The 26052-nt window shown below is 41.5% G+C and overlaps 1 protein-coding gene across 2 annotated transcripts in view; it reads left to right on the top strand.

Moving 5' to 3' along the window:
• Window positions 1–21918, top strand: part of elac2 (elaC ribonuclease Z 2) — a 57230-nt gene extending 35312 nt beyond the window's left edge. For both annotated transcript variants that reach the window (XM_039739324.1, XM_039739323.1), the window contains exons 17-24: window positions 478–616; window positions 2715–2753; window positions 10601–10710; window positions 10800–10899; window positions 14101–14221; window positions 18089–18167; window positions 20753–20897; window positions 21167–21918. In XM_039739324.1, coding sequence (XP_039595258.1) covers window positions 478–616; window positions 2715–2753; window positions 10601–10710; window positions 10800–10899; window positions 14101–14221; window positions 18089–18167; window positions 20753–20897; window positions 21167–21460 — 1027 coding nt within the window. In that variant the 3' untranslated portion in view covers window positions 21461–21918. The remainder of the gene's footprint in view (window positions 1–477; window positions 617–2714; window positions 2754–10600; window positions 10711–10799; window positions 10900–14100; window positions 14222–18088; window positions 18168–20752; window positions 20898–21166) is intronic.
• The last annotated feature ends 4134 nt before the right edge of the window (window positions 21919–26052 follow it).

The following is a 26052-nucleotide window of genomic DNA, read 5'->3' as shown; positions in this document are numbered from 1 at the left end:
AAAAGACATCCCAGGCTGACACCTGAATAACAGACAAACACAAAGAGGTTAAATCGGAGGTATTAGAGGTGAAGTGGGAGTCCGACTGTGACATCCCACGACAAAATAGTTACAAAATGAAGAAACAAAGAAGTCAGTTAAATAAGGGGTTTAATTAGCCGGCACAGTTAGTTGCTAATTAAATGATTAGCTGAAAAAAAAATCGTCAGCAATCAAAGGACAGAATTTGAAGCTCACTGTGCTTCTTTAAAGTGTCCGTTTGGCTCCCGCATCAATGTGTGCTTTATGTTCTTTGCTGTTTCTTCATTATTTGACAGAGTGGTTTACCAAGTTGCTAGGTTCTTCCATATTCCTGTTTTTGAGACAGGACTCTTTATGCAGTTGGTTACATGAGCAGGTGTCCACTCTGCATAGATCTGCCGGAGTGGCGTAGTCTTCACTACTTAAACCTCTCCCATTTTTTTTATCTTGCTTTAGTCCAACGCAGGCAATTTTGCTCGACTGTGGAGAAGGCACTTTTGGACAGCTTTGTCGTCACTATGGCAACGATGTAGACGAGGTCCTGAGCAATTTGTCCGCCGTATTTATTTCACATTTGCACGCGGACCATCACACGGTACGTACCTAAGCTCTTTCTGCTTGACTAAACTTTGGTTAGCTCTCTGAGCGGGTGGCATCTCCTTACATCTCTGCAAATGTATGTCACTTTCTAGTAAAAAGCCAAGGTTAAAAAGTTCCACAGAGAGGATGGTTGACTGAGACAAATTTCCTTTGGAAGTTATCAAACCAAGTCCAAGCCAACTCTTAGTTTCCAAAGTTTGTCCTTTGCTGTGATTAAAGACGCAGTTGGAGAGAGGCCAGATGCAGGCCTTTCATTGACCTTATTCTCGTAGAAGGCTGTCCGGCAGCATGTGATTTACATAAAATCGTTAATAATTAACAAAGATGCATTTTGCTGTTTTGCAAAGTGTATAGCGTGGGTATCCGTTTTTTTTTAACCTTCTTTTAACCGTTTTCTTACATTTACATCAGGCAACATAATTTTATGGCTCTTTGTTCTATAATTACTGAGATTTTGTTCAAACCTAAATTTTCCCTTGGTACAAATAAAATACTATAGATCCATTCTTGGGATGAAAAGTGCACAATATAATTGTATTTATACTTTTACAATGTCCGCAATGAAGGAGATGCGACATGCTCAGGGTCCCCCGATAATCAGAATTACGTCAGCCTTTTTAATGGCTGTGGTGATCGTCGTCCCTGCCAGTAGAGTTTCTAGCAGGTGAATTGACTCGCTCAGATTGGCATGGTGTGTCTGGTAGGCCTTGTGATTTACTGTGGTGCCCGCTGTGGTGTGTGTCTACGTCGGCAGAACAAGAATAGAAATTTTCTGCCTGACTGGTTGAAGAAGGCGTTCTGCTCCTCACCATGGGGTATCAGTACAACTCCAGCTATGAGAGCAGCTTCTAAAGTTAAGGGAGAATTTTCAAAAATATGAGGTGTGCGTTCACCTGTCTTTGATACCACTGCTCATATTGCAGAAATATGGAATAAATTGTTCAATATACTTATTTTGCACAGGCGTTTATGCCATCACATGTAGTCCAATGGCATGTAACAAACAGCACACTTCTGTGACGGCTTTTACTGTACGGGGCTGGTTTTTGTCTAGCGACTGTTTAGCTCAGTCGTCCTTGGTCCCTACTAAGCAAATGTGATTCAGCGCACAAATAAACTGTATTGTTTTTTCAAAATTAGTACAAAGGAAAAGCAAAATAAAGTAGACAAATAAACGTGTACAAAGAGCTGGCCTGTGTTTGTACATGTTTTGCGTGTAATTGGCTTTAATCTTTCACTGTAAGAGCTGGTGACTTTTATCTGGTAGTATCAAACCTGGACTGCCCCAAAGGTGTACATCAGTTAAGTACTTGTTAACAGATTTATGTGCTATAACAACTTTTAAAGTGATGTGTGTGTCTGTATGTCAGTGTGTGATGAGACCAGGGACACACATACTCTGAAACACAGCACTTCCTCTGAATTGAACTTCCCCACGCAGATATTAGCCTTATAAAATGGTAGATGTTTATTGGTTTGAATCCATTTCCTCCATAGAGATAACCGCATCCACTGCATGAAGAGAAACATACTGTGACTGCCTCAGCATTTCAAAATCACAGCATTGTGTATAGAAAGTGCTGGATGCGTTTTCTTTTTAAATCGTGAGATTATCTTGGTAGGTCGATTTCCGGCCTACAGGGTGAGTAATAAACATCTGGCTTATCTGCCCTTTTGTGGGCTGGTCTGCTTAGTCCACACCAATTTTGGGGTGCTCAATACAGGACTTATCATCTCAATAGGAAATGTGCTTCCCAGCCACATACTGCATTTACACAAATGCACAGTCCCACCTGACCTTTAGTTTTGTGTTAAGATGGCTTATCTAAAGCATTCTGAGAGGAGTAATAGCAGAAGTTTTTCTTTTTAGAGACGTATGCCTACTATTGCTTTCATACGTCATAAGCCAGTTGAGGTTCCCAACAAACAGAAATGTTATAATTTCCTGGTATCCGTTTTACTGTTAGCTGTAGGCTCGGTGTTTATAGTTCACTGGAAGTGCCCAGAGAAGGGTGTGGACTTGACTGTGGTGCAGTCAGGCCGTACCTAAACAAATAGAAGTACATGATGTTGTCTCCTCCTCTTGTTCACAGGGCCTTTTACAGCTGCTATTACAGCGAGAGCGAGCTTTGGTAAGTAAATGCATCCTGATTGGCATTGATTCTCTGGGAAACTGCCCAGCTTCCCACCTTTGACAACAGTAAGTAAACACTATTGTTTATCTCGTCACGTAAATTGACATTTGCATTCGTGTCATTGAGGAGGTATAATCTAAAGTGGTCATTTTTGGAAGGAATCTTAATTGGGGTGGACCTTCATGATGGGTTGACATCTACTGATCTCCACAATTAGAGTTCTAAAAGCCCCCTGCCAGGAATCTCTGCAGAGAGGGGCTTCAGATCATTTTATAAAATGATTCATTGTTCAGAGTGAATTTAGACAGTCTGGTGAAAAAGTAGGACAGGAAATCAGTCACAGGTTAAAGTCCCACCACATCTTTACGGGTCACATAGAAAATTAGGGATTTTAATTATACAGAGTGCTGTTTTTGAGCAGTGTCTTTTAATTTTATATAAAGTACACTGTCAGTAGCAATAATTTATATAAAGTACATTGCCACTAGTAATCTTATGTAAAACCATATACTGTGGATTCAGAAAGTAAGCATTCAGATGCTTTCATTTTCTGCTCACTTTATTGTAGATTTAATTTTAAATTGATAGATTTCCCAATTTTCAAACGTCACTCATCTCTCCGTAACACAATTATAAAGTGAAAACATGTCTTCAAAAAGGTTTGCAAATTTATTAAAACTCAAAACTGTAGTCCGCCATTCCTTGAAGTATTCAGACCCTTAACTCCTTTGTAGGAGCCCCTTTGGCAGCAATTCCAGCTTCAAGTCTTCTTGAGTAAGTCTGTACAGGCTTTGCACACCTGGATTTGGGCAGCTTATCCCACTCTCCCTGACAGATCCTCTGGGACTCCTTTAGATTGAATGGTAAGGGTCTCTAAACTGCCATCTTCAGGTCTCTCTACATGTGTTCTATGGGATTAAAGTCTGGGCTTTGGCTGGACCACTCAAGGACAACTCGACTTGTCCTGAAGCCACTCCAGTGTTGTCTCAGCTGTTTGCTTTGCCTCACTGAACCGTTGCCCCGCCTAAGGTGGCGTGCACTATGGACTTCTCTGTATTTGGCTGCATTCATCCTTCCCTCAATTCTGACCAGTCTCTCTGTTGTCCGTAGCATGATGCAGCCACCAGAATACTTCACTTGTAGGATGGTATTAGGCAGTGGATGATTAGTGCCCAGAGTTCTACCCAGAGAGTTGCATTTGTCTCATCAGACCAGAAAATCTTTTTGTCATGCACTCAAGAGTCCTGCAAATGCTGTCGTATGCCCTTTTTCTCAAGAGTGACTTCCATCCAGCCATTCTACCATCCACTCCTGCTTATCTGAGTGCTGCGGAGTTGGTTGTTATTCCGACAGGTTCTCCCATTTCAGCAGTGGATGCCTGGATTGGCAGGATGACCAACTCTAGGAGTAGTCCTGGTAGTTCTAAGCTTTTTATCACGGAGGTCTATAGAGAGTGCCTTGGACTTTTCATGGCTTGGTTTTTGTCCGGACATTAACACTGAATTGAAGGGCCTTCAAAACACAGGTGCACGTGTGTTTTTCTAAACGATGTCCAGTCAGTGCAGTTTGTCACAGGTGGACTCCATTCAAGTTTTGGATCCAAGAAGAATCGAAGCCAACCGGACACACCTGAGCACATTTTGGAGTTCAACAACAAAGGATCTGAATACTTCAATGAATGAGTGGTTTCAGTTCTTGACTTTTAATAAACTTGCAAACCTTTCTGAAAACATTTGCACTTTTCCGTTACGGTTTATCGATGGGAAACCATGGCAAGCATATCTCATTTCAAGTAGTGTACTGTATATCTGCAACACAGTAAAGTGCGCAGAAAGTGAATTGGTGAGAATATGCACTGAACTCACTGTATGTGCACACCTTATAGGTCAGTGTACCCCACACCTATACAGTGTGCCATGCTGTACCACGACAGACGTTTGAAAGCAGACTGTAACAGCAATGTCTTCAGTTTGAATTTGAATACGGAGAAGACGTTGAGCCAGCCTGCTGCACAGACAAGTTCAAAGAGATTCAGGTCCGTTGTAGAAATAAATGTTTAGGAGCAGATGATTACTGTTGGTTGAAAGACCATTGAAAAGGATGCTGTAGTGCTGCTAAGACAGACAGAGAGATCTGTGGACATGTTTGTTTTGCAGTTGATGTCAAGAGACATTTTGGAAAAGCATAACAGATGCAGAAATGATATTAGAGGATTATACGAATAGTTACACAATTGCATGAAACTATTTGGCAGTAGTGGCGATTCATGGTGAAGTGGACTCGACTTGTGCCAAGCTTAAAAGCAGTTAGCTTTTTCTGGCAGATGATTATAAATATTTGCATGATTGAGCCAGACATTGAGCTTGGGCCCATAGCTCAAGTGCTTACAGGAGTGACCTGGATAGCATAAATATCAGCAAGGAATATAAAGTCTTATGACCCAGAGAGAGCAGCTTGATAATAAAGAAAATGACATGCAAATGCCTAAATGTAGGTGCTTCCATTTTCTGTTGGGACAAAAAACGTCCGTAAATAGAAACTCAAAAATGTCTGCAGCAGTTAATGGGGGGAAAAAAAAAAAAGAATCGAACAAGTAGTTTGCTAATAATGTTTTACAGATGAAGTAAATGTATTAGAATCAACATAGAGCTTAAAAAATGAGCATTGGGAGACATCAAAGGAGAGGGAAACAGCAGCAGATCTTTAGTTATTTAGCATGACAAACTAACCACGGCTTGACGGATACGAAGTAAACTGTTCAAGGACGCCATCGGACACCGCAGCTTTTCTAGGTCAAGCCTGATAATCCACAGTCCCACGTGCTCTCTAAAAATCCAGAATGCAGAAACCCAATTTTAGTAGCAGAACATTTAAGACCTAAAACAAGGAAATCTCTGCACTGTGGTGGTCTTTAGACTCCTGATAGCTCGGGTCTTGGGTGTAATTAGAAGACATCTGGATTGGCAGCACCGTTTTTCAGAACTTCAGCGGGGAAAGAGAAACCTCTGCCTTTTTCAGTGAATCTGGGACAAGGCCACATTGAAGAAGTACGGTGATGAAGAATGATGAAGGGTCACGGTGGACTTCCAAAAAAAGATGTTTAAATTGGGTCTTGTGAGTAGTAAGTGCTCTTTAAGAAAGGAGGAGGATGAGATTAATGTGCTGTTAAGTTTTGTTAGTTAACTACTTTATTAGAGTCAACTAGGTCTTGTAACATATTTATTGTATCTTTTTTTTTTTTTTTTAACATTTTATGAATTTATTAAAATCAAATAACATTCCCGTAAGAGCAAGTCATGTTTTTACAAAACTAAGTTTGAAACAAATCAACCCCCACCTACGGGAAAGAGAGCGAGGCCAACAGAATAAAACTTTAATAGTAGGAAAAATAAATAAATTAAAAAAGGGGAAAGAGAATCCTCTATCTCAATTTAAATGCTTATTTTAAAATGTCATTGATCAGATCCTGCCAGGCTTTGAAAATGTTCTGCACAGAATTTGATTTTTTCCAATGTCAGATAATATATAACATCAGTTACCCACTGACTTAACAGAGCTGATTTAGGATTCCTCCAGTTGGGCAAGAGAAGTTTGCGTGCCAGTAGTGTAGTAAAGGCCGTTACAGTTTGTTTGTCCTTCTCCCCTTTAAGCCCCTCTATGAGCCCACCAAACACAGCTGCTAGTGGATTAGGGGGATTGTGACTCCTTGGCTGTCTGAAAGGCATTTAAAGATTTTTGTCCAAAATGTTAATTGGCCCAAAACGTGGCCCAGTGAGGCTCGAACCTGATTGCAGTGTTCACAGGTTGGATCTTTCCCAGGAAACATTTTGGACAATTTTAAACGAGACGGATGCACTTGATATATAATTTTAAGTTGAATAATTGTATGCTTTGTGCATATGGAGCTCGAGTGAATTCTATGCATGGCTGCCTTCCACTCCTTTTCTGAGATGTGGAGTAAGAGATCCTTTTTCCACTGTACTCTGGGATCTTTAAAAAGGGGAGGGACTTTAAAAAGTTGTTATGTATTACTGAAATGCTGTTTATTGTATCAGAAATTAAATCGAAGGTTCCGAGACTCTGCATCTAGTGACATAAAAGTATGCTAAGTTTACTTGTATATAAAGCAGACTATAATAATCTTGCTGTCTTTTATGTATGTTATCATCCAGTTGACGCTTAGTAACCACAAGGGGACGCCAGAGATCCCCAGACACAGCAAGAGAGTCCACAATATCTTCTTAGGTAATACGCTACCAAGGCTGTTCGTTTCTGTCCAGGATTTTAAATCACCTGTAGCTTGCAGACCGTTTGACTTATTGACCTGAAGTTTGGTACACAAATACTACATGACGTCTACTAGCCGCTTTCGGGGTGATGATTGACCTCCAAGGTTATTCCTCTTTTTATTTTTATTTTATTTTATTGTACAAAACTACCTCTTGCATGCGGCGCATGCATATGGGGGTACCATTCTCATCCCTACCACATTCTCCTACCTCTTCATATCTTAAATCATTCTTGAGGCAGATTGAAGACTTAAGTGCCAGCTTAAGTGAAAAATTCAAGAAAACGTACTAAGTAATTGCAACACAAACACTGACTTAATCAATTTTAACGCGAAAGAAGACAAGAAGCGAGCCGCTAGAGAGGATTAAACAAGATCTGCTCAGGCAGCAGCAAGCGCATCAACCTCTGAGCAAATGAATACTAAACATACAGGGAAGGAGGATAAAAACTATGAATGCTCAAGTCAAGTGTATTCACTGCGCGTTTATCGTGCAGTACGCCGTTACTGGTCATCTTATATAATACGCAACCATGGTTGCCTGTTTGTCTGTCCAGGATTTTAAACCATCTGTGACTCACAAACCGTTTGACCTGTCGACCTGAAATTCGGTACACATACACTACGTGACGTCTCCTACCCGCTTCCGCGGTGATGATTGACCGCCAAGGTTATTCCTCTTTTTATTTTATTGTAGAATCAGCACTTGGCAGCGTCCAGCAGGGTGGCTGTGCGGCGCATATGTACGGGCGCCGTTCTCATTCCCTAACACCTTCACTGTCACTTCCCCCACCTCTTCATATCTTAAATCATTTTTAAAGCAGATTGAACACTTAAGTGCCAGCTTAAGTGAAAAATCATGGAAAACATACCAAGTAATTGCAACACAAACACTGACTTAATCAGTTTTAACAGGAAAAGATGCTGACAAAAGAAGTGAAGAAGCGGGTTGCTAGGGCGCATCAACCTCTGAGCAAACGAATGCTAAACTTATAGAGAAAGAGGATGAAAACTATAAGTGAAGTGTATTAACTGCAAGTTATGGTGCAGTGTGCCGTTACTGGTAAGAATATAAATACAATAAAGAGTTTTTATTCCACAGAGCACCTTCTAATGAACACCCCTCCAGCAGTTAGCCACAATCTTATATAGAAAGCAGACTGTAACAATCTTGCAGTCTTGTACGTATGTGATCATCCAGTTGATGGTCTTAACGTTTCTAGTGTTTTCCGTAAAAGCAACCGACAGTTTTATCATGAAAAATCCTTAGTATTATTTGTTTGTCATTTAATATTTGTTTTTGTTAACTATATTTTCATCTTGCATTTTTCTTATTGTAGTAATTTTGTAGTGGTAATAGAATTAAATCAACTTAGTAATATTAATTTGACAATCGTTTTTTGTTTCTCGTCGTCAAAACTTTTGGATGTAAAAACTTATTACTACACCACAAAACAAAAATTAAAATGTCAGGTTGTGTTTTTTTTTTATAATTGTATTTTTCTCAAACAATTAAAAAAACTATTTTCCTCCTGGGCAATGCCGGGTATTTCAGCTAGTTTTATTATATATTAAATTGCAGTTGCAGGCACTCCAGTGTTTACTCACACAGAAGGGTTAGGGTTGGAGACCAAACTTGCAAAAAGAACAAATCTATTCTTCAAATAAGGACACATTTTGACTGCACCAAGATTAACATGATAGAAGTCCAAAGTGTGAATGCAGAAAATCAACCTTTAGTGAGGTGTTGCATTCTGTGGTTTTTAATCGTTATAAACTTCAAGCCGGATGTAGTGTGGTGCTCTCTCTTCATCAAGAAAATTCTCATCGTCATCTTCAATAACTTCCATGCAGTTTCCTCCAGCTCCCTGGCAGATGTTTGATATGCTTGTCATTAATGACATTTCTGATTTGGGGATCAACAAAAATGCCTTCCTTAATCTTAGCATCAGTTATTCATGGAAACATCGGATATCAAACTCCTTCACCATAGTTGTTCATTACATTCACAGAGTTTTCATTAGTCCAAGTCTTATATAAAAAGGAGGTGAAAGTACCTTTGTTTGATGGACGGGTGATTTGTGCCGCACTTTGTACCCTGGTGTCAAATGTTTCTGGAGCAGGCAGTTCATTTTAACGTAATGAGACTCTCTAGCATGGAAGTCCCATTCAAATCAAATTCAATTTTATTTGTCACGTGCAGTAATCCGCATGTAGTGAAATGCTTGGTTGCTAAACTCGGGCACTATGCTTTTGCAGTACCCAGCTGCAGGGCCAATACTTTTAAATTGCCACAGATGTTCTAGTTGTAGTCGTTGTACTGCACATGTATACTTGTAAGAAAATTCCGAAAATAGACAATTGTAGTAAACCAGTACATGATGGGGAAATATAAAGGAGATTTGTGATCAGCAGGCCAAAATACGTAGGATACGTCAAAAAGCATTTAGGAAGCAAAATCTTGGTTGTCCAGTGTTATCAGACGCATTCAGCTTTTTGTTCTCTACTTGGTAGACAATCAAATCAAAGTCAAATTGGGGAGCATGCACTGGTACAGCACGTTGCTGTACCCACTACATGACGAAAAAACCCGGGATCCTGATTGGTAACCCCCAAGGCAGACACGTGGTCCAGTCCCACCCTCCGGAATTGACCCTCTATCTGCCGCAGCCATGTGTTACGTGGACAAGAGGAAAAGAAGCTACACAAAAAACTGCTGGTGGCTAAGATATAGTCACAGTGTCAGGTCAGGTCTTGTTGGGGAGCATGCAGTAGTACAGCCCTTTGCCGCACCCACCACATGATGAAACAGCTCGGGATTCTGGTTGGCAACCCTGGCAGACACATGTTCCATTCCTACCCACCTATCTGCTGCAGACAGGTGTTATGTGGGTGTCCCTTGGCCTGGTCCAGCCACTTGGATCCTCAACAATGAGGCTCTTATGAGCTGGATCACCCTCGGGGAAACGTGCCACATGGCCGTAGTGCCGTAACTGATGCTCCCTTCACAATGCAGGTAATGTGCCTCATTCGGGACTCCATGAGTAACACAAAGTCAAACCAATGGGACCCAAGGGTTCTTGGTACTCGGACACAGTACCAAAGGCGTCCAGTCTTCGTCTCAGGTCACTGGACAGCATCTCCATATAGCAAGACAGGAAGCACCAGGACAAGAAAGAGTTGGACCTTCGTCCTTTTACATAGATATCGGGAGTGCCACACACCACTTTCCAGTGACCTCATGACCCCCTATGTTCTCCCAATTCCTTCAGTAGTAGACACTAAGGCAGCTAACCAAATGAACATATGTGTGATACATCTGAGTGATTAGAAAATACGATGTTCTTAATGAAATAAGCAGAGGTAGCTCTCTGTTAACACGTTAAGTACTTTTATTTATTTTTTTTTTAAATCATCAGCTATATGATATTTTCATTGTCAACCCCTGACGTCTCAAAGTGTCAGGTCTCCTGTTAATGTCCGGATTGTTCCAGCTTTGCCTGCGTGTGCTGCTCTAAGTTGTAAAAACTGTTTTCATCACCCTTTTCTTTTTCAGAATTCCTTGGGAAAGCCCTGCAGCCCCATTCTGTTAGTTGCTCCTGTTCAGATAATGACGTGGATTAACCAGTACCATAACCACTGTCAGGACATCCTTAGACACATAAAGTAGGTGTACATACAGCGTGCTGTTCTCTGACCGTTGTGTACGTCTGTGGCAGGACATTAAGATGCCACCCTTCTTGTGTTTGTTTCAGTGTCATTCCAAACAAGTCATTAGTGGAGGGAGCGGAAGTTCCAAATCACAAAATTAACTCTTTTATCCAACTTTTGATGAAGAAGCTGGACCTGGCAAAGGTAAGAGACCGACAGAGAGAGCAGTCAGGCCAACTGAAAACAGGCTTTCCTAATTAAGGAGTAGCTGTTGGGTCAGAGGCAGAGGCAGTGCAGAGGAGAGGAGCGCCAGCTAACACACGAGAGCTTTAAATATCCACTCAAGTCTGTGCGGCAGCAGTTCTTAACTCTGGTCCTTTGGGACCCCCGCGCTTGCTCACATTCGTGTTTTAATCAGACAACTGATTCTGTTTAATTTGATGCCTTGTTACTGCTCTTGGGTCAAAGTCAGAATTATACTGCAGTATGTTACTGACATTTGCAATAAATTTCCACATTTTAGCAAATGGTTCCTTTTCTCTCGCTCTCTTTTTTTTTTTTTAAGTTAGTTTTCATCTTGATTTCAATTTCTATGTGCCAGGATTCATCTGCTTGATTAGCTAACCCTAATAAAAGGGTGGCCATCAGAGGGGGAGATTTTTTCATGGTCTGTTCCACCTGTCAAGGATATGTGGAGAAATAGCTTAAAATTAAAAAAAAATAATAATAATAAAAAAAAAAAAACATAACTACTGTATTGTTAAAATGCCAATAAAAAGTATTCACCCGCCATGGAAGTTTCTAAAATGTGTCATTATGAAACACTGAATCAGAGTGGATTGGATTTATCAGCAAGAGTGAAAGGGAAAGTCTACAGGACGGTAGTGAGACCAGCTATGTTATATTGCCTGGTGACGGTGGCAGAGTTAAAGATGTTAAGATTTGCATTGGGTGTGACGAGGATGGACAGGATAAGGAACGAGGACATTAGAGGGTCAGCTCAAGTTGGATGGTTGGGAGACAAAGTCAGAGAGGCGAGATTGTGTTGGTTTGGACCTGTGAAGAGGAGAGATGCTGGGTATATTGAGAGAAGGGTGCTAAGGATAGAGCTGCCAAGGAAGAGGAGAAGAGGAAGGCCTAAGAGAAGGTTTATGGATGTGGTGAGAGAAGACATGCAGGTGATGGGTGTGACAGAACAAGATGACGAGGACAGAAAGATATGAAAGAAGATGATCCGCTGTGGCAACCACTAACTGAAGCAGCTGAAAGAAGAAGATCAACAGAAAATGTCCAAGTGCAAAAACATCTTTGCTAAGAGGTCAGATTAATTACAAATACAAACCCTAAAATCATTGATTGCATTAGCATTTAGTAGACGGTAGCCATGATAGCCCTGATTCTGTGTGCACAGGTCTCTCTTTTTGGCAGCTCTGCCATTTTTCTCCACTCACCTTTGCAAAACTGCTCAAGCTCTGTCAGGTGCCATGTCAATTGCGAGTGAGCGACTTTGTCAAGTCTGCGTTGGGCTGACATCTGACTTCTGTCTCGGCCTCTCCAGGACATTCACGTTGTTGTTTTGCAGCCATTCTTGTGTGGAGCTTTGGCTGGAGCCTTGCTTGGGTTTGTTGTCTTCTCCCAAGGTGTAGATTTCTTCTGATGTTCATCTGGGATTTCTGCCTGTTTTGCTGCATTCTTTTTACCTTGACAAGTCTTTTGGGGCCTGCTGTAGTGAAGCACCTCTCCCAACGCCTGCTGCCATGCTTCATGGTGGGCATGGTGTGTTAAGTCTGAATGCCAAACAGTTCAGTGTTGTTCTCATCAGACCGTAGAACTTTCTCCCAAATGACTGCAGAGTCTCCCATGCTGTGGCTGCTTGCTACGCCTGGTGAAGCCCCCGGGCACAGTTGCTGTCTACAGAGTCTCCCCAATGTCAGTCTGTCCAAACTACTTCAGGGTTCTCGGAGGTCTCTTGATGGCCTGCTGCTCTCATCATCATGTTTTTGTGGACGGCCCGCTTTACCAGATTTCTAGCACTGCCATACTCTCTCCATTTCTTACTGACCGATTTAACTGGATACTCTGACTGACGTGAATATTTTCTTGTCTCCTTCCTCAGACCTGTGCTCTTTTGTGGAATTTTTTTTTGTCTTCATTGTGTAGGATAGGCCACCATAACTGACCTACCACAAGTTGCACCTTCCTGTCACAATCAGGTGCTCTCCATTGAACTAATGACAGGGCTTATAAAACCCAGTGGCTGCAGCAGTGATGATTTAGGGGTATCATATTGAAAATGGGTCAGTACTTTTGTATTTGTAAAGAGGGTTTTGCAGACATCACTTTGACTTTAATGAATTGTTTTCTGTTGCTCCACATCAAAAAAGCTAAAATTCGTCCACTAGCGTTCAATAAAAAAACAAAAAATCTTGCGTCAATACGAGACTTTTTTGCTGCGATGAGACGTGATCTTTGGAGAGAGACAGAGAGACACTTTCACGTCCCGTGTGATGGACAAGTCACGTCATACTTACAACCTTTAGAAGCAAGTCCCGTGATACACATGCTGAGCAGGTTAGAGATAATGGAAGTTGGAAAATTTGAAAGTCTCAAATAAATGAGTAAAGATCGCATTAGCGCAAACAAACAGCAAACACTACTCGGTGACATAACGGCACAGTGAAAAGAGATCGCATAGTGTTTGTGCTGTACAGGCTTTTAAACGCATGAAGTGCCGCACGAAATGTAGATCACCGCGCACGGCAGCATCAGCTGATTGAGCAAAGAGGAGATAAAAAGAAAACGGATTTGTTTCCCAAATTGTATTACCATTTAAGAGGGGCTTCAGAGGAGCAATCATGTCTCCTTTAAGTGCGTTCAGCCCACCTCCTTACAACGGCATGTAGCACTAGTGGTGGGGGAAGGGGTAGGCGAGCGAAGTGCAGATCACGCGGCATGGCAGCAGCAAGCCAGCAGCTGATCGAGCAAAGAGGAGGCTAAACAAATCCTCTCTGTTTCCCATTGTAACACCGTTTAAGAGGGGTTTTGAAGAAGTGGCCGCGTCTCCCTGCGGTGCGTTCAGCCCTCCATTTCACAACGTGCGCGTACCGCTGGCGGGGGTAGGGGAGGAGAGCGAAGCGAGTTGTATAACAGTAAATTCTGGAAACTTCCATGGGAGTGAATACTTTTAGTAGGTGTAATTTATGAAACACATTCTGTATTTTGTTTCTTTTAAAAAAACAAACTTTATGATTTGTAACTTGACGGACTGCTGAGAAAACTGTAAATGTTGTTAAAACGTCAGTACCAGGCATCTCCATTTTATTACAGAGCTGTACGTGAACAGTGAAGTTAGAGAGCCGAACCTTCTCCTGACCAGTCCCTGTGTTTTTTTGTTTGCCTTTGCAGTTCCAGACCTGCTTGGTTCGCCATTGCAAGAATGCCTTTGCCTGCTCCTTAACACATCATTCTGGCTGGAAAGTCGTATTCTCTGGTGATACGATGCCTTGCGAATCCTTGATAAAGATGGGTTAGTAAATGTGTTATGTAAATGATTAAAAACGTGGCAGGTCAGAATAGGAATATACTAGCATTTTGGAACTAAAAAAGGAAAAGAATGTATTAAGTGGGTGGTGTGCAGCGCCACATTGCTTAAGAACTGATCTGAAAATCCACAGGTTTGTTGATTTGACCTTTGCCACTAACGTGCCACGTGACCTGCTTCATTGTTTAACGCACCTGTGTACATTTCGTAGTGATAACAGAAGTGTGTTTCTTGGCACTTGTCCCTTGCAGGGCCTGGCTTAATGAAAGTAAATTGTGTACTCGACTCTGCCCTCTGCTGGTCCGACCTCCTGTCCTGTTAACTCCTCACTTCATTCCTCCGAGTCTTCCCAGCAACACCACATGGGAACCTTTCTTAGTCCTCTTGTACTTGCATCTTCATTCTTTTTTTGGGGTTTTTATTGATTTTAATAACAAACAACATTCCATACAAATAAGTAAAGTTTTACAAGACTTGGTTCAAAACAAATCAGGGCAGCTGAGTAAAACTTTAAGCTAGTAAAAGTAAATAAATAGATAAATTAATAAATAATTAAAAATAGAGTGAAAAAAAGCAGGGAGAGAATCTGCTTCCTCAGTTAAAATGCTTATTCTAAAATGTTATTGATTCGTTCCTGCCAGGTTTCGAGGAAGTTGTGTACAGATCCTCTAAGTGAGAATTTGATTTTTTTTCCCCAATTTCAACTAGCATATAACATCAGCTGTCCACTGACTTTTCACTCTTTCTGCTGCCACCCACATTACGTGCCCACACACAAGTTAAAACAAATCCTTTGTTCAAGGACTTCATTTCCGTTTTCCCACCTTAGTGGATGTTCAGGAAACTGATACCTCTGCTTTGACTCGGTGGTCACTCCTACTGTCCCTCGTGACCAGGACTTGATCTCCACTCGGAGCTGCTACTCTGCTTCCACCTAACCTTTTGGGAGCAAGCCATTGTTTTCCTGCGGTGGACCACCGTGGCCTGAAATACGGAGGCGCTAATACTAACACTGAGCGCGTCACACGTCTGCCAGTGACTGTAGTGCCACCCAAAATGATCATGGTGAAAAGCAGACCCAGATAAAGCAACGTGCAACACAAATTAAACTCCCAGTAGGTTAAGAATAGGAAGGAGAGTGACTGAGACCACCTCCAACTCTGAAAGGCTGGGTTCAGAGTAATGCAGTGCGTAGAGCTGAGTGAGTCTGACTGCATCTGCCCTTCATATTGCATCCTGCTGAGTGAGCTCTGATTGCTTCCCCATCAGTGAAGAGATGCTCCATGTCTCGGGAGTTTTTGTTTTCTGGTCAACCTCTACATTATCTACATCTGTCCAACACATGCTTGTTACCCAAATGAAACTGTGCCTTGTGAGTGGTGAATTAATCCAGTAGCCGCTTGCAGCCCCCAGCTCTGTATTTTTCTATTTGCATACAGCTACCTTTGAATTGCGATGGCCTAGAAGAAGTTTTATTTGCAAATGATATTACTTTGAATATACAATATGCATCAACTGTCTCCTCCTTATGCTATTGTGACACTAAAACATGTCCTGTGCAGCAGACTAGATCACAGATGAAAATGCCATCCTTGCCCTTCTGTGAAGCAGTAATGCTCAAAGACTGTGCCAGTTGACAAGCTAACCTTTGTGTCGTGGTTAGCAATAGAGCTCATTAAACTCCTCTGACTAGCAAGTCTCCTATCGCTTAGACACTTTATTGTGCTCTTACTTGCTCTGCCGTGTTACGTTGCTATACATAATAATGATGGATTGATTATACATACACTGGACAAAACGTTCTGCTTCCTGGAGTGCTTTTGGTGATCAAGACAGACAGCTACAAATATAATTTCAGATTGACTGCATTACCTAGAAACATGAAATTAACTTTTGCTGAGTTTGTGTTTAATCGCTTAATGATGAATTATCAATTGAGCTAAGCTGTTGATATTCATCTTTACGAAGTACCTGATGATTTTTCAATCCCAGGGTACAGCAGTTGTCAGCCGTTATCGATGGATTCTGCCTGCCCTCAATCTGCCATGAACTTCTTCCCTGCTAATCCCAGAGCAGTTGTCACTGACAGCGAAGGCTGAGCGTGAATGCAGAAAAATAATATTTAGCAACGTGTTGCACTTCATGGTTTTGTAAGCTTGAAGCTGGATGTAGTTGGGTGTGCCTGGAATTCCCAAGAAAGTTCTCAACAGCATCCTTGAATGGTTTGCATACGATTTCCCCCGGCCCCCTGTGAGGCACTTATCATTGATGGCGTGTCTGATTTGTGCACCAACAAAAATGCCTTCCTTAATCTTGGCGTCCTTTACTTACAGAAATCTCCATCTCAAATATCGAAATCCTTATTCATCACTTTGGTGACATTTTTCTGTATTCTTGAAACATGTTTTCTACCGGTTGGAGGCAGTTTGATGTTCTGGATTTTCCAAGAACATTCTCGGCTACATCCTTGATTGTCTTCCATGCAGTTTCCTCCATCCCCATTAGCAGATCTTTAAACTGCTTGACATTGATGACGTGTCTTGATTTGTGCACCGATAAAAATGTCTTCCTTCATCTAAGTGTCAGTAATTCGTGGAAGCACCTGTCTCAAATATCAGAATTCCTTCACAATTTGCTTTCATTAAATTTTTCATCTGTCCAAGTTTTATATGAAGAGGAGGAAAAAATATCTTTACTGGGTCAACAGGTGGTTTGCGTGCTGCAGCCAAAGGCCTAAAGTGTGCCACTGTGATCTGTGAGTTTTATTCCACCTTACATTATTTTTACTTAAAATGGGTAATTGAGGACAAGAATAGACACGGCTAATGGCACACAACTCAGCTGACCGGGAGTGAGCGTGAGTGCCATGTAAGCACCTGGACAGAGAGAAGGCACAACTGAGATGGGAGAGATGAATGGAGGCATCTCGTGCAAGCTGTTAAAAGAGAGCAGGCGTGCCCCATGGTTTGATGGTCTGTTTGTTGGCAGACAAATGGATTACTTGACACACTTTTTTGCCCTACGGAGTTGCCAGTTCCTTTTTAATGTACAAAGACTTTTTGTTCAGGGTAACCTGGGATATCCAGGCTGCAGTGCCGCTGCTTTTAGATCATCACAGGTGTTCCAGTCATAGTTGTTGTATATGTTGTGAAAATTACTTTGATGCAGGAAAAGGTTTGGGGCAGCCACCTGTATACTTGAATAAGGCTGCAAAATTGAAATATTGGTAGTAAAGTAAAGTAGTGTTTATAACAGAAACTGAGAACTGAAGGAGGTTGTCTGGCTTTTAAGGCAGGTCAGCAGAAGTGACGTCTATGGTGGGCCGGCTGGAATCGGATGTGACGTCTTTGGGGGGGCTGGACGGAGCCAGATGTGACATCTTTGGTGGGTCGGAACCAGAACTGATGTCATCGGGGTGAAACCACAAGTGACATCATCGGATCCAGGCAGAATTTCCCATGTTTGGTCTGCAGGGATAACCGAGGGTAAAGGGTTACTGCACCCCGTCACTCCCTGGCCTGGTGTGGAATTACCTTCTTTTGGTCCTTCTAGCTGCCTCCCATGCACACGTGTGTGACAGTGTGTATTATGAATACATATGATATGAGAGGAAATCGCAACATTTTTTTTTTTTTTTTTGATTTTCGGATTTTTGTGATCAGCAGACCAAAATCATCATGTGTTCAGGAAGCCAAATCTTCCCTGTCCAGTCTTAGGGCAGTAAGTGGATGTAAGGCACCTGTAGAAGTTCCAGTTTAGTTAACACCATTTTATGGAAAGCTGTTCTCATTAGTATGTTTTGTTTTGTTTGTTTTTTTTTTTATTTTATTTTTTTATAAATGCGTTCTGAAGGAGAGAAGGCCACCTTGCTTATTCATGAGGCAACCCTGGAGGATGGAATGGAGGAGGAAGCCGTTGAAAAGAAACACAGGTAGAGTCTCTGTTGTGGAACAATCATATCACGTTCTGTGGTTTTTCTTTTTTTTTTTTTTTTTTTTTTGAATATATATATATATATAAATAAATATGGCTTTGTCTGACATGCCTACCACTATTCAGTAGACAAAGTTTACCTTTGTTACAACAAAAGGAGCCTGAAAACATTCAAGGATAATTATAGGTCTGTGATGCCATAGTAACCAGCTACGCTCTGCGTGCCACTTCAGATGTCTTCACCTCTTCCAGGAGCCGTTTACTGCAAAGCGACTAATAGGATTGTCTTATTTAATAAGCATGCAGGGCTTTGTCAGTAAATGTAACCATATTACTGAGTCTGTGTTCTTTAAAAATATAAAGTCTTTCCTAATTTACAATGCCGAATCACTTCAATAATTTGTGCACTGTATTTACGTTAGATATACACAAGATGAAACCGTAAGTGCGTTGAACTTACAGTATTTTTAATATTTTAACTGTTAATTGTGTGTAGCGGGGTTAGTCTTAAACATTCTTCCCTAGTAATATTAGCATATTTTAAGAAAATCTATTTGGCTTAAAACTGTTTTTTTTTTCTCTCTGGGTGAAGAAATAACTAGTAAATTGTGAAGCAGAGTTATTCAATTCTTCTCTTTCTCAGCGCTTGAATTGTCATTGTCTCATTAGGAAAGTGTTACAAAAAAAAACAAAAAAAAAACGGCCGTATGGACCCTGTGTATATGCTTGCACTTTAGTTTTGTGTGGACCACAGACATCTTTTACGCCGAGGACTCAAAGAAATGAATCCTAATTAAGTACACTCCCTGAAAAAGAGTTAATGGCCTTTACTGAAACTCAAACTTATTTCGAGAGTCTGTGGCCAACTAAGACAGATTTAAAGGAGAGAACGGCAAGCTCAAATTGTGTTCAGACAGCTCAAGGTTTACGCATTTTGGATAAACTGAAGTACTCCAGTAACGACCTGAGAAAAACGAGGGCTGTGGATAACAGTGCGTATTCAGTCCCCGTCACTGTCTGCACACTTGACTGGGTTGTAGATTTTATTTTAAATGGCTACATTTGCCATTTTTGCCCATTAGTCTACAGTCAATAACGCATAATGACAAAGTGAAAACAGATTTTCGGAGAGGTTTGCAAGTTTATTAATAATCCCATTCTATTCCGGTTTACTCCGTTCTTCCTAGCAGATCCTCTCAAGCTCCACTGGATTGGATGGGAAGCCTCTGTAAACTGCCATTTTCAGTTCTCGTCACATTCGTTCTATTGGGATTTAGATTTGAGCCACTCAAGGACACACCGAGACTTGATTGATATTGATATATATATATATATATATATATATATATATATATATAGTGTGTGTGTATAGATTGTGTAGATGTTACGGTGCTAATGACTAACAACAGAGATGCAGTCTGCACAGTTAATCAACAGCTCTAGTCAGGGTGTGCTAAACTGGTGAGTCGTCAGCTGGGATTTAAAAGCTGAGACCAAAGGGGCATCTCTCATAGTAGCAGGCAGACCACTCCACAGTTTAGGGGCCTTGTAACTAAAGGCTTGACCTCCCACTTGCATTTTATTAATCCTTGGAATCGCAAGCAGACCGGCATCTTGAGATCTTAATGTATGTTCTGGTTTGTAAGTCATGATAAGTTCAGATAAGTAAACTCCGACCTCCTTGTTGCGAGTCAGCAGCACTACCATTGTGCTTCTGTGCCCCACTACTTGCAAACCAGTAAATCCTATCGATGATGAGCTGGTTTCTCAGCATTATTGACTCATTAATATCTGTTAAACATTTTCACTGAAGTGTCTTTTGGTGCCAGATGTACATTTATCCATTGATTACAGTGCACAGACTCAACTCCGCACAGGCTAGAAGGATTATATTTATTAAGGCCTGTCGAACTACAGGACTTTTCTAGTGACTTTAGGTTGTAAACTTCATTTATATAATTATAGCTTGTCAGATGCAGTTCCAGTGAGCTCGACAGACCGACGACTCGGTGAGACTAGTCTGTGACTTGCGTCAGGTGCAAAGGAGTAATGTGGCTGTTTTAGACTGCAGAAACGGAAGACAGTCGTCTGTCTGATGTCTTGTGTTTGTCACATGCTAACAGAATGGACAAAGGAAAATGATGGACTGAGACTACCTGTATGTGACTATACATCTTGGTATTTAAATACTGTAAACTGTTGTAAAATATCGAGAGTGGCCAACCCATGGTCTTCTGTGAAAGCCTCTTGTTCTCATCTGAACTGCTCATTCACAGCACATTTTTTCCCCCGACAGCCTTGGCTATGTGATAATGTCTGCCATTTTTTACACCTACATTTTTTTTTTTTTGCTGTTATTGTTTGTCGCTCATCTCTTTTAAAATCTTAACATATCTGTGGGCTCCTCTTGGTGTTAATTAATTCCTTCTGAGTTGGAGTGATTTGGCACAGACGTTTACGCCGCTTTTACCTTGTATAGCATTCTTGCCAAAAGGTTGCTCAATAAAAGTAAAAGTTGATTAACTGGGAGGCCACCTGCCATCCTCCACCCCCATGAATGTGTTTCTTCTTTACGTTGAACAGCACCACTTCTCAAGCCATTGAAGTTGGGATGAAAATGAAAGCGGAGTTTATAATGCTGAATCACTTCAGCCAGAGATACGCTAAAATCCCCCTCTTCAGCGCCGACTTCAATGAGAAGGTGGGAATCGCTTTTGATCACATGAGGGTGAGTGGCTCTTTTTATACCTCACATACAGCAGTTCCTTCAGCCATTATTGGCCAGTTGGTGAAAGCCTAAGATGTCTGCTGCGTCGGGATCTGTTTCCTCTGATATTTTGTTTTCCATCTTTAATGGCTTATGTTTAATTCTCAGTAAATGCTTCACTAATTTGAAATGTTGACTGTCCTGACTCAGTTTGCTTTTTGGTTATTTTATCTTTTTATGGTTTGCTCTGTTAAAGGAGTTGCATTAAGTAAAGATTCCTTCATTTGCAGATCCGGCTGAGCCATTTTAACACCATTCCCAAACTAATCCCGGCTTTGAAAGTGCTGTTTGCAGAGGAGATCGAGGAGATGGTGGAACGGCGGGAGAAAAGAGAGATGCGGCAGATGAAAGAAGCGCTCATGAACTGTCGACAGCAAGCTGGCCCCACAAGGCCGCCTTTAAATGTTGCGGTGAAATCGGACTCGGCACTCAAGGCGGATTCGGCAGGAGCCAGTCATAGCAATCAAAGGGAGGAGGAGGAGGAAAGCGAGGAGACGGCGCCCAAAAAGCTACGAACCAGCTGAAGACTGAGCATAGCATTGGCGCCGTTGCCCTCCTACTTTAGGAGGATTTTATTTAAGAATTCCTGGTTGCGGAAAACATGGCAGTGACTAGCGCTAAGGAAAATGTGGAGCTAGTATGGGGCTATCCTGTAGGCTAAAATAAAGCCCATTTATTTTTAGGCTTATTTCTCTATATTTTTTTATGTTTTAGCCATCTACAGTAATAATGCGTATTTTATTTAAAGGAAACCCTGCCTTTCATTTGACATTTGATCTTGCATCAGGATTAGAAGTCCGATAACTGAGGGAGATGCTGGGCATTTTTTGTTTTGCAGGTAAGCCAGAATATGTGGATCTTGTTGGTTGCATTTGTTTCATGTGATATTTGGAGAGTTGAGGTTGTTTTCCTTCCTAATTATGCTTCATGTAACAGCAGGATTCTTCACAAAAAGCCAATAAATTTAGGACTATTTTTTTTTCCCATGTTTGGTCTGTTTCTGTGGCAGGGAAACTGGCCAACTGAGAGTTTGCTACCCCAAACACTTTTTAGGTGTGACTTATGGACTTTGAGGTCTGCTGCTTACTAAAATCACCTTTAAATTTTCCTCTCATGCCCCATTTTATTGCAGTCACCTACTTTCATTTTAGAGGTTACTCATATTGTATTGGGGTAAATGAGGAGGCAGAGCAAACCCCAACTTAATTAAATAAAACAGCTCTCTGGCTGGCACAGTGCTCAAGTGCTGTTTTTTAGAGGACACGCACTTCCTGTCTCTCACTCTTCATGGCAGTCGGGTCTGAAATGAGATGCCATCTTCCGGAAGTGTCTCCCTTTTATACTGAGTGGACTGGACTGGGCGGGGGCGTTGACTTTGTTGCCCTCTAGGGGCAATTTCTTAAGCCTGTTGGCAACAGCGCCCCCTATTGACCCGGGGTGGCACCACATACCTTAGGTGATCCTTGATGTACCCTACAGTACTACAACTGAAATGTCTCGGGTGAGCTAAACATACCGACAACACAGCTCAAAAATCCCAAGTAACGAGAGTGGGACAGCCATACTGAAGGATCTCATTCCATTATAAAGAACTGGCTGCTCCAGGGCCGGAAATTCAGGCACATAGTTGAGGCTGATGTTTCCACGGATTACTGATGGGAAGATTAAGGAAGGCATTCTTGTTGGTCCACAAATCAGATAATGAAGATATGCTAGAGAGGCCAGAGGAAGACCACATGGAAGGCATTTAAAGATATTGTTGAGAATTTACTTGGTAACTTTAGGGCACCACACTGTGTCCAACTGCTTGTCAACATGCTTCTAGCGCACACAAAAAAAAAAAATGTCAAGAAAGTAATAAACACGGATTTCAATATTTGAGACAGATGTTTCCACGAGTGACGGATGCCAAGATTAACAAACACACAAACTGGACGCGCCATCAATGAAAAGTGCCTTGCAGAACTATGAAGTTCAACGTGTCGCCAAAGACTGAGATTCTGCATTCACACTTGGACTTCTTCCCTGCTAATCAGTGTTCAGTCACTGGTGAACGTGGTGGCATTGCAACGACGGAAGAGGGAGACCTCAGGGCAAGTGGGATCCATTAAGGCTGGCCGACTGACTTGTGTTGGACACTGAAACGAGAAGCAGAAGATGTGGAGTACAAACGGCAGCAAAACATTTTTAGCTCAATTGAACAAATGCAGCATTATAAAGTGATTCAACTTGCTGAATTTAATGACAGCGCATTTCATGTTTCTCCAAATTTTTGTCAATTACCGATTATGAAATCAGATTAGAGTGGATTTTTCATAATCAAGTTTTCCTGGAAGAATTTTGAACAAAAATGTTGTGCAGTGTAAACTACTGTCATGCTGGCATGTTTCTGGGTTTTCAGAGGGCTCTCGGAACTGTAACGGCATCACAATAGAATACGTGGCTCCTCCATTGTGGCATCTGCGTAATCACTGCTGCCGTTCTCATCAGGCCGACAGTCTCGGGTGACAAAAATCACTTTTTGTATGTCCTCCGCTGTATGATTTCAGATGTTGGAAATTGCCCTTTAGCTCTTTTCAAATGTAAGCAGATTGTGGACCTCGTGCTGATTTTCTTTTACTTCTAATCTGGAATTGCACCGGCGACTCTCATGGCAGGTGATGAAGGATAGTTGGCATGAGTGGACAGCAGAAGAAAAGCAAACCCTGTGTTTCACCTCACTCCCCATAATTTTTCACATTTTTTGTAATTGTGCGGCACGATGGTAAACACTTGTCTTCTGTTTCTCATTCGTTTTTCTGTTTTATATTACATCGCTTCTGTAAACAGATGACCAAGTGCAATGTCAACGTAGACCCAAATGTGCAGCATATTATGTACCTGCTTTGGTGAGGTGTCGTCAGATGTTTTCTGATTACTTTGTCACTTTTGTGATGTGTGTATAAAATCTTTTCATTTAAACACACATACTGAAGTGATCTGCAGAACGTTTTCATTCTCAGGTCAAGGTCGAGAACTATTTCTTGACAGCTTCAAACACTCGAGCACTTGCGAGGTGGAGGTGCATCTTCTCCTAGTGTTTGTGGGCTTCCTGCATACTCTTGAGTTGGCTTAACTGTTTCTGCTATCATAGCAAGTTGTCTGGCAAGTCCAAACTGAGCGAGAGCGAATTTGCTAACTGCTGCCCTGCTATTTCAGTCCCTTGGAGTAGGATCTTTCTGGAGGGGCTCACATTGCCAACAGCAATGGTGCCAGGTGGTGGTTGGGCACTGGGGTTGGCACTTAATGTGTAGGCTGTTGCACTCCAAGGGCTAGTGGCATATACAGCAGCACATTAAAAAGTGTGAAATGAAGCGATGATGAGTCAGTGATAATGGGTAATGGTGAAAGGCCAGAGCAGGGTGCTGGACAGCCATAGTCGCTGTGCTATTTTCCTAAGAAGAAGTCAGTTATTGCTGTTAATGCACTTTGTGTCTCACTTGTTCAGATTCTCCACCCTTAACTGTTGCTTTTAGTCTTAAACAGCCGCATTCTCATTTTTTAAGGGCTCCTTACTACCACTAAGAGGCAAAGGAGCCAGCGGTTCTCCCATCTAACACATTTTCCATTTACAGCTGGGGGGTCTTTATCTTAACTATGTTGTATAATAAATTAAACCTAGAGAGAGAAAAAGTCTAAAATGAAGTAAGCTGTTCTAATTTGGGGTGTCTGCAAGAGATGGAATGATTGACTTCAATACATAATAAACAAGAGTTGTCTGGAATATTCAGATGTTTGCTTTACAAAATCCAAGGTACTCTAGAATTGTAATGGAACTGTCATTTTGCACCCTCGGCTAGAGGACCATTGACGGCAAGGATAAGAAGTCCAAAAATATTACTATCCTTGAAATTACTCCAAAAAGCACTTAGGTTTGTCAGTTTTAATGTTTTGGGAGGGCTCGGGTCACTGGAAAAGTATCAAATACTTAAAATAATCATATCCGTGATCAGCAGTCACAAAATAGCAGAAAATAACACACTGAATTTAGACTGTGACACCCTCATGTCCCATCCCTGAGAAGGTGCTGTACCAGGATGTAATGCAGCTGGTGATGAGGACATCCATGTGCACCTGTTGAGGTTAGAGAAATCAAAATGTGACCTGAGGTAGATGGCAGCAGTGTTAACCACTATGCCACCATGCATTCCTGAGCTAAAAAAATCAATTTTTCTCTCTCTGCATTCCCCAAGCTCCTAATTAGCACCCACAAAGTCTGATGCAAGGTGTCCCTGTCCCTACCCCATCAGCACAACAAAGCCAACAGCATAACATGTTAATCCAACTGTGAAGACAAAACATACAAATCTATGCAGAACAAAACTTAATAATCCCATTATGATCAGCTAATGTACACCTCAAATGAAAATACTGTGTTTTTGCTTTTCCTTTATCTTTCGTTGCATGTGGGGGACAAATCCAGCTTTAGTACCAATCAGGCAGTGATATCACCGCTCTGTCTTTACAGCATGCGTTATTCACATGTGCACAAAGCAAATAAGGCAGCATCTTTGTGTGCATCAATGGTGCAAATCGGGCAGTGACCTCCCCATCCAATATTGGTTGCTACAGCTCTGTGATGCCATGCTGATCTTTCACCATGTCCTGGCGTACTCACTGGGTTTATTTAAAAAAAAAAGTCTAACCTAGCTGCCTGGTGAATTTTATAGAAAAAAAAAGTTCTGTCTAATCTAAGCAATTTCTCTGTGAAAAATGCTTTGGCGAAGTTCGTTGATCAGTGCTACAGGTTACCTGCTTCACTGCGATTCCAACCGTCACACATAAGTAGTCTACATACTAAATACAACTTTGTATTAAAATTCCTTAAGGTTACAATTCTTACAGCGACTCAGTTATTGTAATACAGTATTTGAAATTCCAATGCATGCAAGTTCTAAAAGTACTTCCAATAATGCCAATATGGGGGTGACAGCACTGCCCAAAATTCCCAGCTCAACACAAAATGGGCCTTGAAGACTCTTTATAAAAATATTTAACCAAAATCCTCTTCATTAAAATGAATCTCTGTGGAGCACAAGCAGCAAAGTATTTGCCCTAAAACACACTGAGCCAATCC

Source organism: Polypterus senegalus, chromosome 17 (assembly GCF_016835505.1).
Source record: "Polypterus senegalus isolate Bchr_013 chromosome 17, ASM1683550v1, whole genome shotgun sequence".
NCBI classification, from domain to species: Eukaryota; Metazoa; Chordata; class Cladistia; order Polypteriformes; family Polypteridae; genus Polypterus; species Polypterus senegalus.
The sequence above is the reverse complement of the archived record's forward strand: the minus strand, read 5'-3'. Positions and strand labels throughout refer to the sequence as shown.